Source organism: Molothrus aeneus, chromosome 3 (genome assembly GCF_037042795.1).
Source record: "Molothrus aeneus isolate 106 chromosome 3, BPBGC_Maene_1.0, whole genome shotgun sequence".
Taxonomy (NCBI): Eukaryota; Metazoa; Chordata; class Aves; order Passeriformes; family Icteridae; genus Molothrus; species Molothrus aeneus.
In genome coordinates this window covers 7,007,314-7,022,793 of record NC_089648.1, presented here as the reverse complement: position 1 = coordinate 7,022,793, position 15,480 = coordinate 7,007,314, and the positions used below count along the sequence as shown (strand labels likewise).

The following is a 15,480-nucleotide window of genomic DNA, read 5'->3' as shown; positions in this document are numbered from 1 at the left end:
ACAGACGTGAATATTTTAAAGAACAGAGAAAATGTTGGCTTTATTTTAAATGCATTTTTATTTATTTTATAATTCATGAATGTCTGCTCTAAATAAGGTAGTCAATTGTTTCTCACAGCAATTTTATTAAAAAAAAGCAGTTTTATAAAGTTTTCTGTATTTTTAAGAGTAATAATTTAATGCAATAGGAATGGCTTTCATTGAAAAAATGCTCTGTGATCCTTTTCATGCATTTGATACAGCTATTAATGATAAAATGGAAAGCCCCTTTTGTAGGCTTTATCTCCTCTCAGCACAGTGAGTGATGAACAGTCTAAAGACTGGAAAAACAATGACTGAAATACAAAGGCACAGTAAAGAAATGATAGTGGAACTTATAAGACATCAAGGAAATTTCACTGAGGTCAAAGCTTTAACAGAATATCTAACAAAAATAAGAATATTAAAATAAGGCAGTGATGGCAAAATCCTGATACCAGGTACTAGACATAAATTTTGATGAGCATTTTGCACTAAATTTCTATACTGACTATCAGATGAATGGGAGTTTTCAGATATCCAATGCATACGTAAAAAAAAAGTATAAAAAATAAAGACTTCAGCAATAACCCAGTCAGTTAAATTGAGAAGCAGAGGGCAACTTGAGGAAATGAAAATGTACAAGGTCATGATGAACAGAAGAATTTCAAATGACTAAGAAGAAATGAAGGAAAATAAGTCTTATTGTGAAGATGAAAAAATACAACCCACACGGAGATGAATGCTTGTCTAGATGTACCAGTGCTATTTTTACCACAGAAATTACATATGTACAGATCCCTGTGCATTGCTACTGCTGCCATGGATTCCACAGGGGCAGAACTTGCCAAGGAAATAAAGTACTGGCAAGCTGTCACAGCACACATCACCCTGTGAAACCCAGGATGTCATACTCACCCTAAAGATACAGGGGATATCTTTCCGATTTGCATGGATGACATCTGAGGCCAAGACAGAACTCACTGAGAATTCTTCATCCCTTATGGAGACCATAAACATAATTGGAAAAGAGTTAATGAGCAAAATCTGTATGTTTGGATTTTACTTTTTCAATAGCCTTGTTTAGTGAAGGAAACAAGTCAGCACTGAAATCTGATTTTTAAATTATCCTTTCATCTGTATCTGAAGATAAAACTCACAAATGCAATGTTGCATAATTAATTCCCGGTAAATGCTGATGGAAATAAATCTATTCAGATATTCTGTAACTGTTTCTAATGTGTATAAATTAAAACCTTTAAAGAAAAAGTCCAATTTAAAAAATAAATGGAACAAAGAACAACCTCTCCAACTCTCATAAAAATCCAAACTCACCTAGAAGCTATAACCATCAGCAGTTTGGGGCTTCCTGGATGAACTAACTTAGATCAGAGATGAGCTTTACTTAGCTGCTATGTTAGATATCCTCAGCCTTTAGTGAGGCTGGTAGTATTTCAGTAGTACTGAAGATAGTGGGAACAAACTACTCAACCCTTTTCAAGCAATAATTGTAATACATTTACCCTATAACAAAGTTTTATGTCTTTGAAAACTCTATTCAACTCCAAAATGGTGTTATTTTTAACTCTTTATTCATTCCAGATCTTCTGGCAGCTGAACAGATGCTCTTTGCACATGATGTAGTAATGGAAGTTTTAACATCCATATAGGAACAAATAAGTGTCGTTCAGGCTAACTCCAAGTAACTGCTAACTGCTCTTTTATTTTTTTTTTATCCCAGAAAATTAGTGCCTTTCAACATGGATTAAAGGGTTTCATAAAAGCTCTGGAGCTTGCTTACTGATTTGACAAAAAGGAAAAGCAGAACAAAACCTCCCAGTGCCTCTGCCAAGCTCCCACCACCAGCAGCAAACAGCTTACCTCATGTCTATGACCTGACTCACTACCACGCTGGGCTGAGATGCTTTTCCTTCTGCTACATCATACAGGAAGAGTTTAAAATCACAGATCACTGCCAGTGCTCTCTGCCAACCTTTCTTTACTCCAGCTGGCTTTGGGACCTTTAGAAAGATAAATTTGGATCAACTCTCTGTAAGTTTAGATGCTATCAAAAAATCAAACAGCACAAAAATCAGTTTGCTCATCTGGGCTGCAAAGTTTTAATTCAATGATGATGTTAAGCAACATTTGCGAGAGCCCAGGAGCAGTAAGACCAACAAACACAGACAGACAATATATTACTTAATAAATTAATAGCATCACAGATTCTTTCTTCTCATTTCACAAATTCATTCAGAGCTGTATTAACAAACATGAAGACAAAAACTCGTCTCTAGTTGGCCACAGAATTATGGCCAAAACTATGCTGAGTAAATCTTTTAATATTTCTGTGCAAATATCCACACCAGTAAACACAGACAGTTCTAGCAGAAAGACTCAAAAAACTCAGAAAGCCTGGAAGATGATCTGATCTGCAGAGATTGAACTGCTCAAGACCAACCCACAGCACATTGACCAACAGAGATGGAGAGAGGATCACTGCTGACAATGCTAAGAGTTGCTTTGTGAAAATTTAAATCTTAGTTTCCAAAGTGCTACCCTAAGATGAAATTGAATCTATCCTCCCAATAATCAAAGTAATGCCAGCTCTGGAAAACAATGAATTTAATGTTAGTGCCCGAAATGCAGCTGCCTCCTACTTACTCTGACGTGTCCTTCATAAGCTGTTCCTATGCCTTTCTGTGGATCTATTCCCAAAGGTCCCTTAGTCTGCTCAGGAGGGATTGGACATACTGCAGGAGCCTTGTCTGCACAGGTCACGTGGCAGGAGAATCCACACACTTGTGAGGAGGAGAAGAAACAAAAAGATTTGATGGTTATTTCTTGTGCAATGCAAAAGTTGGGTTAATGATGATGAGATTTACGAAGAAATCCCCTTTTCTTTTTTGATCAGCATCTGAATAATCTCACTGAACTTTGCTACAGACAGGAATATAAGTCTGCACACAGCAAAGTTCATGCTTTTATCTGCTCTAATCCCAAATTTCTCTTTTTCAGATACTTTATGGATAAACCTGCTTTCATACAAATAAGAAAGACCCTAATATAATCTCTATTATGTCCTCTAGGCCCAACTCTACTGGTAAACAAAACACTGGAACATCCTTTAAATAATAAGCATAATTCTGTGTGCATACAAACAAGAATAAGTGCCATTCAGTACCAATTCTGCTTCTGTATGGAATAAGTCAGAATGGATGTCTATTAAATTTTGCCCTGCAACATAAAGCTGGTTTGATCACTCAAGAGGCCACCTGTGGCCCCTATTGCTATTTTGAGTACACTGAACTAAGCTCTCCTACCACCAATTGGAATAAGAGTGTCCCCAGATAACTGGGCAATCTCTTATGTATGTTCAAAGTGTTTGGCTTCTAGTCTTAAAGACTGAAGCATCAGAATATACTGCTATTCAAAATATAAGCAGAAGACTCCTGCATCACCACACTACATTTCCTGTGCCATTTGCATCTGTAAGAACTTCAGTTCACACTTGCTGTGCTCTCCCAAGGGCTTACCTTCACAAGTACAGCCCTGTCGGATCAGACCAACCATCAGGGATGTGCACTGATTGCATTTTGTTGGTGTGTTGAACGATTTCACTACAAACTGGTGAGCTTTAGGCTGTGAAATGAGCAGACAAGGATGTTAGCACCTGTAACACTTCTCAAGTACAGTTATTTCTTTCACAGACAAGAGTGCACAGGTGCATTTCATCAGGCTGCTTGTTTGTGCTTGCTGAAATGAGATCTGAGCCAAAAGGATTTCCTTATCACTGTGCCCACTGTTGATAATTTAAAACATCCTCTGTAAACAAAGCCATGGAAACTGGACCCTGTCTCAGAACATGAGTTTGCTTCCATTGCAGATAGGAAAGCTGCCCAAGTGATTCTGTTACACTTTAGAAGTTGAAGGTGTATCATCATGTGCTTGGAGAGCACCTGACTGTCACCAGGTCAACCCATGACAGTATTTTCTAAGCTGCAAGTTCAGTGCTCCTCTGTCAGGAGCACTGCCTTAGTTAAAAGAAAAATAGCAGACTTCTTTCAAAATTTTATGCCAGAAAGCCCTGACAGAGCCCCCTTTTGTGGTGTTTAGCAGGGGCAATTCAGAACACCCAACCTAAAGGGAAGAGCTGAAGTTGATAGATGAAGTTGATTTTGAAAGAGTTTCTCTTTTTTTATTATTCCTTGGGAACACAGAGTACATGAGTAAGTGGTTTCATTCTCTCCCTCTCCTCAAGGATGGCCATGCTGATGCTGCTATATAAAGGCTAAGGGCCCACATAATGTGGCAGGATGACTCACAGATGGCCTTATATAAAATCCAGGAAGCTGCTTTGCTTTTCTATAAAAACTCCCAGCAAATAACTGGGAGTTAATAAAGAAAGGCCAGAGCATAGGGTCAATGCAAAGACCATCCCAAAAAAACCCTGATCATGCATGTGATCTCAAGCAAGACAATTTTGCAGATTACTTTGGAGAGTAGGTATGTTAAAATTTACTCACTTTCCTGTTTTTCAGAGCATAAGATATCACAGCTAAGGGCTCAAACTTATCCATATTTAATGACAGCTTTACTGTTACAATGGCAGCATTCTGTCTACAGAATGTTCTGTTTTGAGACTTGCAGGGAAACAACACCCAGCTTTAAACACTGATGCAATCAAAAAATAAGAAGGTTCTTTAGGGGACATTATAAATTATAAAGCAAGTCATTACCTACTGAGCAAAATGTTTGCAAAAATTAAATTATTAGACAGTAAAGTCCGTTTCACATGATTCCAAGGGCACTTCAAGTATTTTTTAATTGATCTACTAAGACGCTGCCAACAGAGCACTGCTCAAAATTTCTAGCTTTCTTTTACACAAGTGAATCTTCTGTCACTTTGCAATTTATCAAAGCAGAGAAGCAGATCTACTAGAAAGGCTTCCTTACTTCATTATTAGTTGCACAAAAAAAACCCCTGTTATTTTTAAATATACAGAAGATTCCTACACCATTGAGTCATTTTCAAAACTTTCACAAAAAATTTTTTCCTTTAAAGCCTGTATTTATTCTTCATTTGCTTGAATAGACATAATCTATTGCTAATCTAATCTATCTATTGCTAATTCCCCAGAATCTCCTGGGAATTAGCATATACTGGCATGTTCAGCAACAGCAAAATGATTTCAACAACTGATGGAAAATCAGTACTTATGCAGGTAAAAGCCAAAAGACAGGAAAATTGGAAATCTCTTCCTGTAGTGCTCACTCTACACTGTTTAAAAACAGGCAAATCTGTGGTTTTATTTTTAGGGATACTCTTTGCCTTTTCTCAAGAATAATCATCTAATTAGCACACAGACATGCTAATCTGAGACTTTCTTGTATGCAAAGAGTAGAGAGGCATGTTGGTCAGACACATGTCAGAAAACACTCTCTTCCTAGGATGGCACTTTGCTTTCTTCACATTCTAGCTCATTTACCTCTTTCTGGTGTCCAAACTACCGTTTTTCCTACAATCCAATGCCTGTGGAATTCCTAATGCAGCTTGTCACACCCCGTAATGTAAGAACCAAGGGTTTTAAATTTTAGAGGGCAACCGGCTTGCACATCAACACCCCACATATTCATCTCCTAAACGCCCTTCCAGGCAGCTCTGGTAAGATCAGTGTGATAAGCAGCTCTGCTGAAGCTGTAGCCCAGGAGTGCCAGGTTGCCCTTGCTACACAGAAAGTGGGAACACCTGACAAAAGGGTACCTTTGGTGCAGAGAGTCCCGAGCCAATGTACGCTGTCCTCATGGTGGGCGTGTGAATGGAACGGGGAGGATGATCTGTAACCTGCACAGAGCCCCCAAAGATCAATCAGACATCAAGAACACACTACCAAAGAAAGCCTGGATAAAGGAAGAAGGTTGTCCCACCCACCCCTGGATAAAGGAAGAAGGTTGTCCCACCCACCCCATTCCCCAGCATCCAAGCCATGAAACCAAACTGATTCATGCAGGACTCAGAAAAACAAATCATATTTCTCAGCAAGATTCATCTTCTAAATGTTAAAACCAACTTCACATTGTCTGAAACATCTGATTAGGTATTTTCTAATATAAAATATTAGAAAACACACCTTTTTTTTATCAGGGAAAGGGGATAAATTATTACATCAATGTATTATTATAGTTGCAGAATCTGGCTAACATTTCATAATAACAAGACTTCCAGCAGGGCTTTAAAGTGCAATTTTACAAACTATATTATAACAATCTTTGTGCCAACATTTCTTAAATATTCATGACTGAGGATATGTTACAAAGAGAGACCATAACTAGTAATTGATTCATAGTTCTCATTCTTATTCAATTAACCATATGTGAAAGGAAATAGAGCATTCCCCAAAACACAGTTCACCTCTAGTGCAGAAGGCCATTACAAAGTCTTAAACAGTCTTGCTGCAGAAGAATGAGCTTCACCTTAAACAAAAGACTTGCAGTACTCATTTTTATACAAGTGACACTGTTACTCCTAAAAAGAGGGAAAAAAAGGACAAATATCTTTCAACACTGAAGTACCTCAATTGGTTCAATCTCACTGGCTGTGGAAGGAGACCTTGATCTTGAGTGGAGGTGAGACTTGCTATCTTCATCCCGTGATGGAGTATTAGACAATGTAAAATTCTCAACTGAATCAATCTAGGAGAACAATTCAAGAGAGGAAAAAAAAAAAAACAACAACCAAAGAAATAAATCAAAGACATCATTAAAAAAGAATGCTCAACTCTTACCAAAATAAGATATGGGAGCAGTAGAATTCCTAAGAGAGAACTGAGAGGATAAAAATTCAGTTTTAAGCAACTTCCTAATTAAAAGCAACAAAATGGAATGAAAATTGTTGCATGTAAACACGCCAAGGCTTCTGCTGAGAGGTGAGCACATGCATAAGAGCTGCTAGTTCAGGGCCCTGATAACCACTTGAAGACACTTGCAATTCAGCATTTTTCAAGGGTGAATGTTTTCTGAACACTACTGGATTTTGTCCACTGGTAGCAGGGATTTGTTAGAAGTGAATTTCCACATAGCCCGTGTAAATTCCTGCAAACATATTCAGAAGAAAACAAGGAGAAAAGGCAGAGCAGTGTATATCCTGATAACTATATTCACAGAGAACTGAGGGGGATTTGCACCCCATCTGAACTACAGAAACATCCTTACCAGGAACACAGATTCTTCTGGGGAATGTTTTCCTAGTCCTTGATATACAGAATGAAACTAAGCCCAACACAGAGCTACCCTGAACAAGGCACATAGGTACAAAGAGGCATCCTGGGTAACAAGTCATCTTTTGTTAGCAAAGCTGAAAAAATCAGAGAAGGCAGGATTCTTCCTTGAAAACAAGACATCTCTGTAAAGTTTCCTATGTAAAATTATATCAGAAAAAAAACAACAAGGTGAAAATGCTTTTTTCCCACTAATAATAAAATTAAAAGCTGCAGGCCTGCAGAAGGCTTCATGGCATGCCTTGATTTTCTGGAGCAATGCTATCATCAGTTCTGCATTGTCAAGGATTTGACTAGCTTGCAGACAAACTAAAATATGCAGCCATGTTTACAGAAAGCATTTGAACATTCCAGTGTTTCTCATTTGCCACTGACAATACCAAGAATTCCACAAACTTTACTGCTTTTTGGGAATCAATTATATTGGCAAGCCAATTTTATACATGCACATACAGTCCTGTTCTTCAGGAGCTCAGTCATGGTAGCCAACAGGTGCAGTTGCTACTTTTATTTTTTTTTTTTTAAATAGTGAGTTAAGTCTGATGGCTTCTAGTTTTACCATACCTTTCCAAAAAAATTATCTGGTGGAGAATGCTCATCAGTTTAATCAACTTAGGCATATTAACATGCCTGCAAGCATTTCTGAAATGAAAATGGGAAATTCTCACACTGGGATACACCTGTTTACTACACATAGATCATGTGTCTCAAGCATTCAGGCAAAAAGTAGCAGTAAAGTGAACATTTTGTACTCAGATTTATCAGAAGCAAATAATAATGGAAAGCTTTACCCAGAATTAGAAACACTGATGCCTTTAAGTAGTAAATCCTCAAATGCAGTTATTTTAAACTTCTTTTTAATCCAGTCTAAACATGTGAAAACTTGGAGTCCACACAAAGACTGTTTAACCTTCAACAATTCTACCTCCTCCTTAAAAATGTTACTAAAAAATAAGCCCAGTGAGTAACTACAGGCAAATTTTTTCATAGCAAGAAACAGACACTCCTTTTTTCCTACAAGCTAAACCTGGAGATCTAATCTATCATTTCATAAATGTTTCCAGGCACTCCAAGGGCTTTCCCTTTCAAAGCAGCATCTGCATACCAAAGAGTTTTCATGGTGTCTATGAAAAAAGGTAGTACAAGCCTGATATCAGTGATGGAACCTTTCTGGAATGTGCTACAAAACCTTTGTGGTTGAAGACAACTACTGAAACAGTAACAAATGCATTTTCACTTTACTTACAAACATAAAAAGCCCACAAAACACACAGAACCTGATCCACCATTGCAGAAGGGAATTTAATCACCACCTTCAGTGCAGAAACAAAGGCTTTAAGCTGTATTGCTGCAGTGATCTTGGGGTCCTGGCTTTAATGAGAAGAACCAAGCACAAAAGCAACCTGACTCAACTATGGTCAACAGTTTATGAAGACCATGCTAGCACCTTTCAAACTGGTTTTAAACTAATCCACTGGATTACCCCAAACAGATTTCACTATTTCCTACCAAACTGCAAGAGCTTTGCTGTCTTCCACAGGACTGTGCAGGTCTGAGCCAAAGCTGGCCAGTGCATAAACACATCTGGAAGAGAGAGAACTTCTCAACTGGAGGCACCACCAACAAAAACAACCTTGCCTGAGAGAGTCAGCAGTGTGCTTTGAACTGCATGGCTAAGGACATCATTAGAGCTGATGGGCATTGCTGTTTGTTCATTGAACATTCAACAGAAATTCTGTGTATGCTTACTTATCCCTTCTATCATATCTGTATAAAAGCAACAAAGGTGGCAGTATGAGATTAAAATGGACATAGCCTAACAGGTAGGAATTCATCCTCACCGAGTCTGCTTTGATAACATCTGTAAACCCTTAAAAACCCACCTTGATTTTTGAAACACCATAGACCTCTCCAGCTTAACCAGCTACAACACAACCATCTCCGTTTTCTTTGTATGAATTTTTCCTATCCTCCTTGATGCTCCATTTACTCAATTTCCCAGTTCATGTTTATTTATCTTTATACTGTGATATTTTCTATCATTTGCTGTGATGTTCCCCCCAAATGCCAAACTTTGACCTTCTATGGACAATTACCATGACTTAACATGTGCCTTCTGCTAAGGGCAAGGAAACAAACAGGCTCTCATTTGATGTTTGCTCATCTTCCCAACCTGCATCTGCCTGATCAGCTTCCACACAGAACTTTCACATTAAAATCAGAAAAGTACTCAAAGCATCTTCTCCAGTTTCAGAGATATTCTGCTCATAGGATTGCCAAATGAAATAATCCAAAAGCTTTGAGGCCACGGCTGTAAAACAACAAAAAGCACAGCAGCAGCAGCAGCAAACAGCAGCAGCAGCACAAGACATGCAGTGAGGTAAATACACAATCCATACATTAAACATAGGCATGGACAAAACAGGCAAAAAATAAAGGGCCACATAGAGTAAGACAGCCTCTTACACGTCTGCCTTTGTTAGCTGGAATACAGGAAGGAGAGCGCTTTAACAAAGAGAGGAGGAGAATATGTTACAAAACCAAACAGTGACACATACATCACCTCAGAATTCCTCACTCTATCTCCACAGGTAGTGTTTATACACACACAGGCATGTTCACTGTAACAAGGATTTTAAAAACAAGCTATTCTGGGCTAACAAGAAGGAAGAAACATTAAAAAAAAAAAAAAAAAAGGAACAGCTATTCCAAGTCAACAGTCTTACACTGGACAACAGCAGCAAAGCTGCAGACTATGCTGCACCATTAATTTGCAGTTGGCATCTCTGTGCTTTGAACAAGATGAATAAAGTCTCCTATTGGAGGCACAATATGTCCAATTTAAAGTAGCATTATGAACCAGATTTACTCAATTATGAACATGCAGGTGAAGTCAAGGCTCTCACCACACACCACTATGACTTATTCTGTTCAACAATAAGAATTCAGAACACCATTTATTATTCTGTGGCTACTTGCAGAGCCCAGATTTGTTTAGTCTAGCAAAGCCCATGAGGACTGCATGCAAGGACAGATTGCAGGAGGACTTAAGAAATCTATTTCTAATTCCTAATGTGTTAGTAACAGGGCAAAAAATAGTATTTTTGAGCGTGAGGGAAAAATAATTTTGTCAAGGAAAAATGGGATTCCATTTTATTGCTATGAAATAACCACAAATTCATCATTAAACAAAACAAGTTTGATTGCTTCTCACAGCTAGTGGGATTCACAAAGATCCACCTGGCAAAGAAACAAACCCCAACACTTCCACTGTCAGACACTTCTGGTGAACACAGGAGACTTAACACCCAGACAGTGTCACTGAGACAGCCTGCAACACACAGGAGGGACAGCAGCAGGGTTTAGTCTCCTACAGTCACTGGGGGTGACTTCCCTCCCCACCCAGACTGGAATTCAGGCACTGCAAACACACTCCTACTCCCCTGTGTGCAGAGGACAGACCAGGATGGTTTCTGAACCTGTGGGCTGTCACAGCCAGGAGGATTTAGGCACCAGTTCTGCCAACCTGATCCAGCATCTTTTCCAGGCAGGAACCAACAGTGAGTGCTGCTCATCTGAGTAGTGAGCTACCACTTTCTCCTCAGCATCTGCAGGCTACAGAGGGAGCAGGACATCTATTTTTATTTCTCTCCAGCAGAAATTGCAAAACTACTGTTTTCCTCATTGGAAAAATTAGAATTAACTCCAGTCATTCAGAGAGTGCTATGAATAGTTATGTTATTTGGATGGCAGACACACAAGACATACTCACCCTGGGAAACCCAGTGTAGTGTGCACATCTGTGTGCTGAACAGACTTCAGAGATCCTGCAAGGAATGCCTTGCAACTGCACCTGCACCTTATTTTACACACACTCTGTCCTTCCTTAATGAGGCACAGAGTCTGAAGAAACAATCCAGGCCAACAGAGATACTTACTTGGGGTTCTTGATTACAAGAGAGGCTTTCCTGAACCCCATGCAATATTGCAGCACTGACCTAAGGACTTCTAATCCTTCCTTGGTCTTACAAAGACCCCAAGGAACACTCAGACTTCTCAGGTTTGACTGAGAAGTTAATTCTTCTGGAGATGCTGCAAGAAATGCTGTCCTTCAAGGTAACCACTGCCAATAAGAGTCATTGGGAAGGGAATGGAGGTCACATCCAGTGGGCAGGGAGTTTTAATAGCCTTATTTTAATTTAAGTCCATCTAATATATTGACACTAAACCAACTCAGTGAGCTAAATCATAAATAACCATTCATTTAGATAATTCAGCCTATAAATTATGCTATGAATGAATCAAGTGATTGTCCAATAAATCAAAGATGCACAACTGACTTTCACAGCACAATTGGATGACATTACTTTTCATATACTAACACAGATAACAGCTTTATCTCTCTTTCTAACAAAGACAGAATATCTTGTATTTCTCTGCAAGGTGCTCTTCCCATCTTTGAGCAGCCAACTCTACTTTTCTGCAGTTTGGTCAGATGAGAGAGAATTCTGCCTTGGTGTAAGAGACATGAGCCCCTGGCCAGTCCAGCCCAGAGATTTCTTTTGCCCAGTGCAACTGAGAAAAAAAACCCATGCCTGTTGGACTCAAATTGAAGATGGAACAGGAGAAGTTTGACTCTACAGGCAAACAATATTAATATCTGAACCTTTGCCCAAGACTAAAAGGTCTGCAAAGATCTGATCTGGGTGGACCAATCAAGAAGAATTGCTACGAAAGGATGATGCCAGCAGTTGAAAATGACTCACTTCCATAAATAAAAAAACCAAAATTGTCAAAATGCTTGTGGAAAAAAATGCTGCCTTCTCAAAAAAAAAAAAAAAAACCCCACACCCATAAAACCCCCAAAAAGAAGCAACAATAAATAAGAAATAAAGTACTGAAGTCCTTCAGAATTAACTAGAGAGCAACCAGGAAAATATCCATGTCCTAAGCTTCTCCTTGCAAAATAGAACATTATCAGTAACTGCCACATATGTCCTTTATTTCTCTTTTAATGGGGTTTAGGGGAGTGTTTTAGATATTTTTAAAGATAAATTTGAACCTGCTGATACAAACAAAGTGCTCCTAATATTCAGGTGACACAGAACATGTTTTCTTTAATCTAGATAAAGAATATAAATAGTATTTGTTTTTTGTGGATATACACGACAGGAAACTGTACCTCTTTTTTTTCTCTTTTTTTTTTTTTTGCGTGTGTGTGTGTAAGAAAATTCTAACACCATCAGCAAGCCAGAAGCTTTCTGTATGCTATACAAAAAAGCAGGGAAGTGCCTTCTACTATGACACCAAAGATGAACCTTGACATTTTGTCTGAGGTATAAACCTGATTTACAGAGAAAAAGCACGCAGGAGAAAAGCATTTTTTCAGAGTATGTAAAAGGAAATGAAAACAGCAGAAAAGGCCCATTTACCTCATCCTCTTTGCTACACCCTTCACAGCAGAGACTTCTCAAACAATATTAACTTTATCTAATTTCAATGCCAATGGGATTACACTGTGTTAAACACATATGTATAAATATGTGTGAATGTATGTATGTATAATATGCAGAAACACATCTACGAGCACAGACAGACAGACACACACAATTATTCCTACAGAGCTGTAATGGATGGGGTCTATACACCTGGCTTTCAAAGATTTTATTAAAAATTACTTTTATGGGCCTACTACTTCAGTTTGGAAGAAATATAATGCAGTCAATTCTTAGCTTTTAACTCAATTCCCTTAGTATGCAATTAACTAGTGGGAATATTTAAACAGTTTAAATATTTAAAAGTCCTGACAGAAAGCCTGCATGTCAAATGGCAATAAAAAGTAGTAAGTTCACCTCAGTCATAATGAAAATGACTTCTTACAATGCAGGCTAAAAACCAGAAAATATTTTATTTGAGCACACAGAAATTAACTGTATGGAAGGGAAACTTTTTAAGAGAAGTGATTAGAAAACTTATGGAAACAACTTATGATAAAGGAATAATATGAAGCAAAAGAATTAAATACACAAATGTGCTGATGATTTTGGAACTGTTTTATACAGGCCATATCAATAGACAAGTCCTAAAAGCAGCTTTTCCCCATCAGAAAAACTGTTTGTAATTAAGAATTCTTCACCTGCACCTTAAGAAAAGCATTTATTTCAAAACAAAACACCTATCCATATAAATAGGTGTAAGAGTGCTATTACAGAAATACTTTGTTCTCCACTGCATGTGCAGATTTTTTAAGTTGACTGCATTAGTGTTTGAATATTCCAAATCAATCAAGTGATCTGTTATTGAGGGATTTACTGGGTTAAAGTCAGACTTACGTCATCCATAAAATCAATCAATGAGGATGAAGAGGAGGAAAAGGAATCCTATTTTAATGAACACAGCAGTAAAAAAAAGAGAGAGAGAGAAAGAAAAGGATGAAGAAAACTGTTCAGTATAAATAAAAGTGCAAAAATAAAGAACTGTAAATAACCAGTGGCAGTAATAATTACCTCAGTACGTTTTCATTAATTGCCTTTCATAGACAATTAATTAATGTACTATCTGTAAAGAAACCAGTGTTTTTTACAGCATTTACTCAATAAAGTATTATTGTTATACTCTCAACTGGATTCTTATACTGAAAGTAATTTATAAGATAAATTTTTACACAGGAAACTTAAAAGCTATGTTAATTGTGAGGACTTCAAGAGAGAACAATGAATTAGTGAATACATAATGAAAAGAGAGAATTTTGGGTCAGCAGTAACAGCAAGGATTATGCTCTTTCATAGCTAAATGTGATGATGCTGTATTTGCAATAGGAAAAACTGGGCAAACTGTAGATTAATGTCTAACTGTAAAGGTGGTGCATTGTATCCTCTGAATTCAGTTTGACCAGTATTTCACCTCAACTGTTCTTTTAAAAGAAAGATGATGCTTTGCCTACTGTTGATTAGAAAAGAAGATAATAAATGTATCATACTGTTTAATTTTTTTCCTGCCAGGCTTTCTACCTAGTCTGGTCTTTTGTCTAGAAGTGACAAAGGTATGAAACAGATTCATGTTTTAAATAAAAGGATCTGTGGAGAGGAAATGAGTAGCAATTATCTGGATTTTACAGATCTGTGTAAATGAACAGATGATGAAAACAACCTAATAAACAGTACTAATGACTTCATGGGATACAATCAAGGATGATTTGGTATTTTCTTGTTTTTACCAAACCACTGCCTGCATTACTTAGCATTTTCTGAATACAAAGGAAAGTCATTTGAACAACTATGCTTTTCATGTTCACTGCAAAATCAGGCAAATTTCTGCATTCAAGGTTTGAGACAGAATTCACTGTGATTACAAGCATTCAAGAGAAGACAGCCAGCACTGTAAATGATAAATAATTATTATACACAAATATTATTGGTGCAATACAATTAAAATATAGGACCAAACCCTCAGCAAATATGCACAGGACCTGCACACAACAGCAGTTCCACTGAGTGAGTTAGAATAGCTGTGCACTTACTTCAAATTGATCCAGAGCAGAGGTAGGCGCATTCAAAAATGCCAAGAAAGAATTCTGTGAGTCTTGGTGCTTTACACCTAGAAAACAGCAGCAGGTTTATAAGCTACAGAAAATATGACCTTCTCATGGAGGACCTTTGCCTTGCTGAATTGGAATTTTGAGTGTCCACCTGAAGCACCTATGTGTTTTGAAATAAGCCGCGCATTTGGTTTATTTTCCAGAGTAAATGATTTTTTTCATGAACAAGCATGTGTTTAATCAACCTTTCCCAAGCTAGGATGTGTGTGGTGAGAGCTCCACGTGGTAACACACTGTGTGTCCACGTCTGCCATGCAGAGGGCACTGGTTTCTAATGTGCCCAAACCCATTTGCACCATACACTAACCCAGCAAGTGCCACCCCTGCCCTGGTGACAGGTGGGATGTCCCACCGTGGCAGCACAGCTGGAGCCAAAAAAAGCATGGCATTTCCAAACCAGATGGGTTCCTTGAGCCATGCTCTGTGCCTGCCACTTCTCCCTGCTGAGTGCCCAGCAGCTGCACAATCCTGGGGGAAGTTTCAGAGGTTTCTGCCACACACTGAAGCAATGCTCGGCCAGGGAGGGGAGCAGGAACGCTGCATCCCCTGGAGCTGCAGGGGCTGCCACACCTCAGCTCTTACTTTAAC

The 15,480-nt window shown here is 38.3% G+C and overlaps 1 protein-coding gene across 9 annotated transcripts in view; it reads right to left on the bottom strand.

Annotated features, from left to right (window-relative positions):
* Nucleotides 1–15,480, bottom strand: part of CDC42BPA (CDC42 binding protein kinase alpha) — a 183,434-nt gene that overhangs the window by 28,943 nt on the left and 139,011 nt on the right. For 4 of the 9 annotated variants that reach the window (XM_066546186.1, XM_066546189.1, XM_066546190.1 and 1 more), the window contains exons 22-29: nt 14,815–14,891; nt 9,762–9,800; nt 6,592–6,711; nt 5,783–5,863; nt 3,555–3,660; nt 2,683–2,819; nt 1,900–2,039; nt 937–1,018 (exon numbers count right to left, since the gene is read on the bottom strand). In XM_066546186.1, the coding sequence (XP_066402283.1) occupies nt 937–1,018; nt 1,900–2,039; nt 2,683–2,819; nt 3,555–3,660; nt 5,783–5,863; nt 6,592–6,711; nt 9,762–9,800; nt 14,815–14,891 (782 nt within the window). Of the gene's footprint in view, nt 1–936; nt 1,019–1,899; nt 2,040–2,682; nt 2,820–3,554; nt 3,661–5,782; nt 5,864–6,591; nt 6,712–9,761; nt 9,801–13,627; nt 13,676–14,814; nt 14,892–15,480 lie in introns of all 9 variants that reach the window. The other 5 variants (XM_066546187.1, XM_066546194.1, XM_066546188.1 and 2 more) reach the window with 3 other exon arrangements.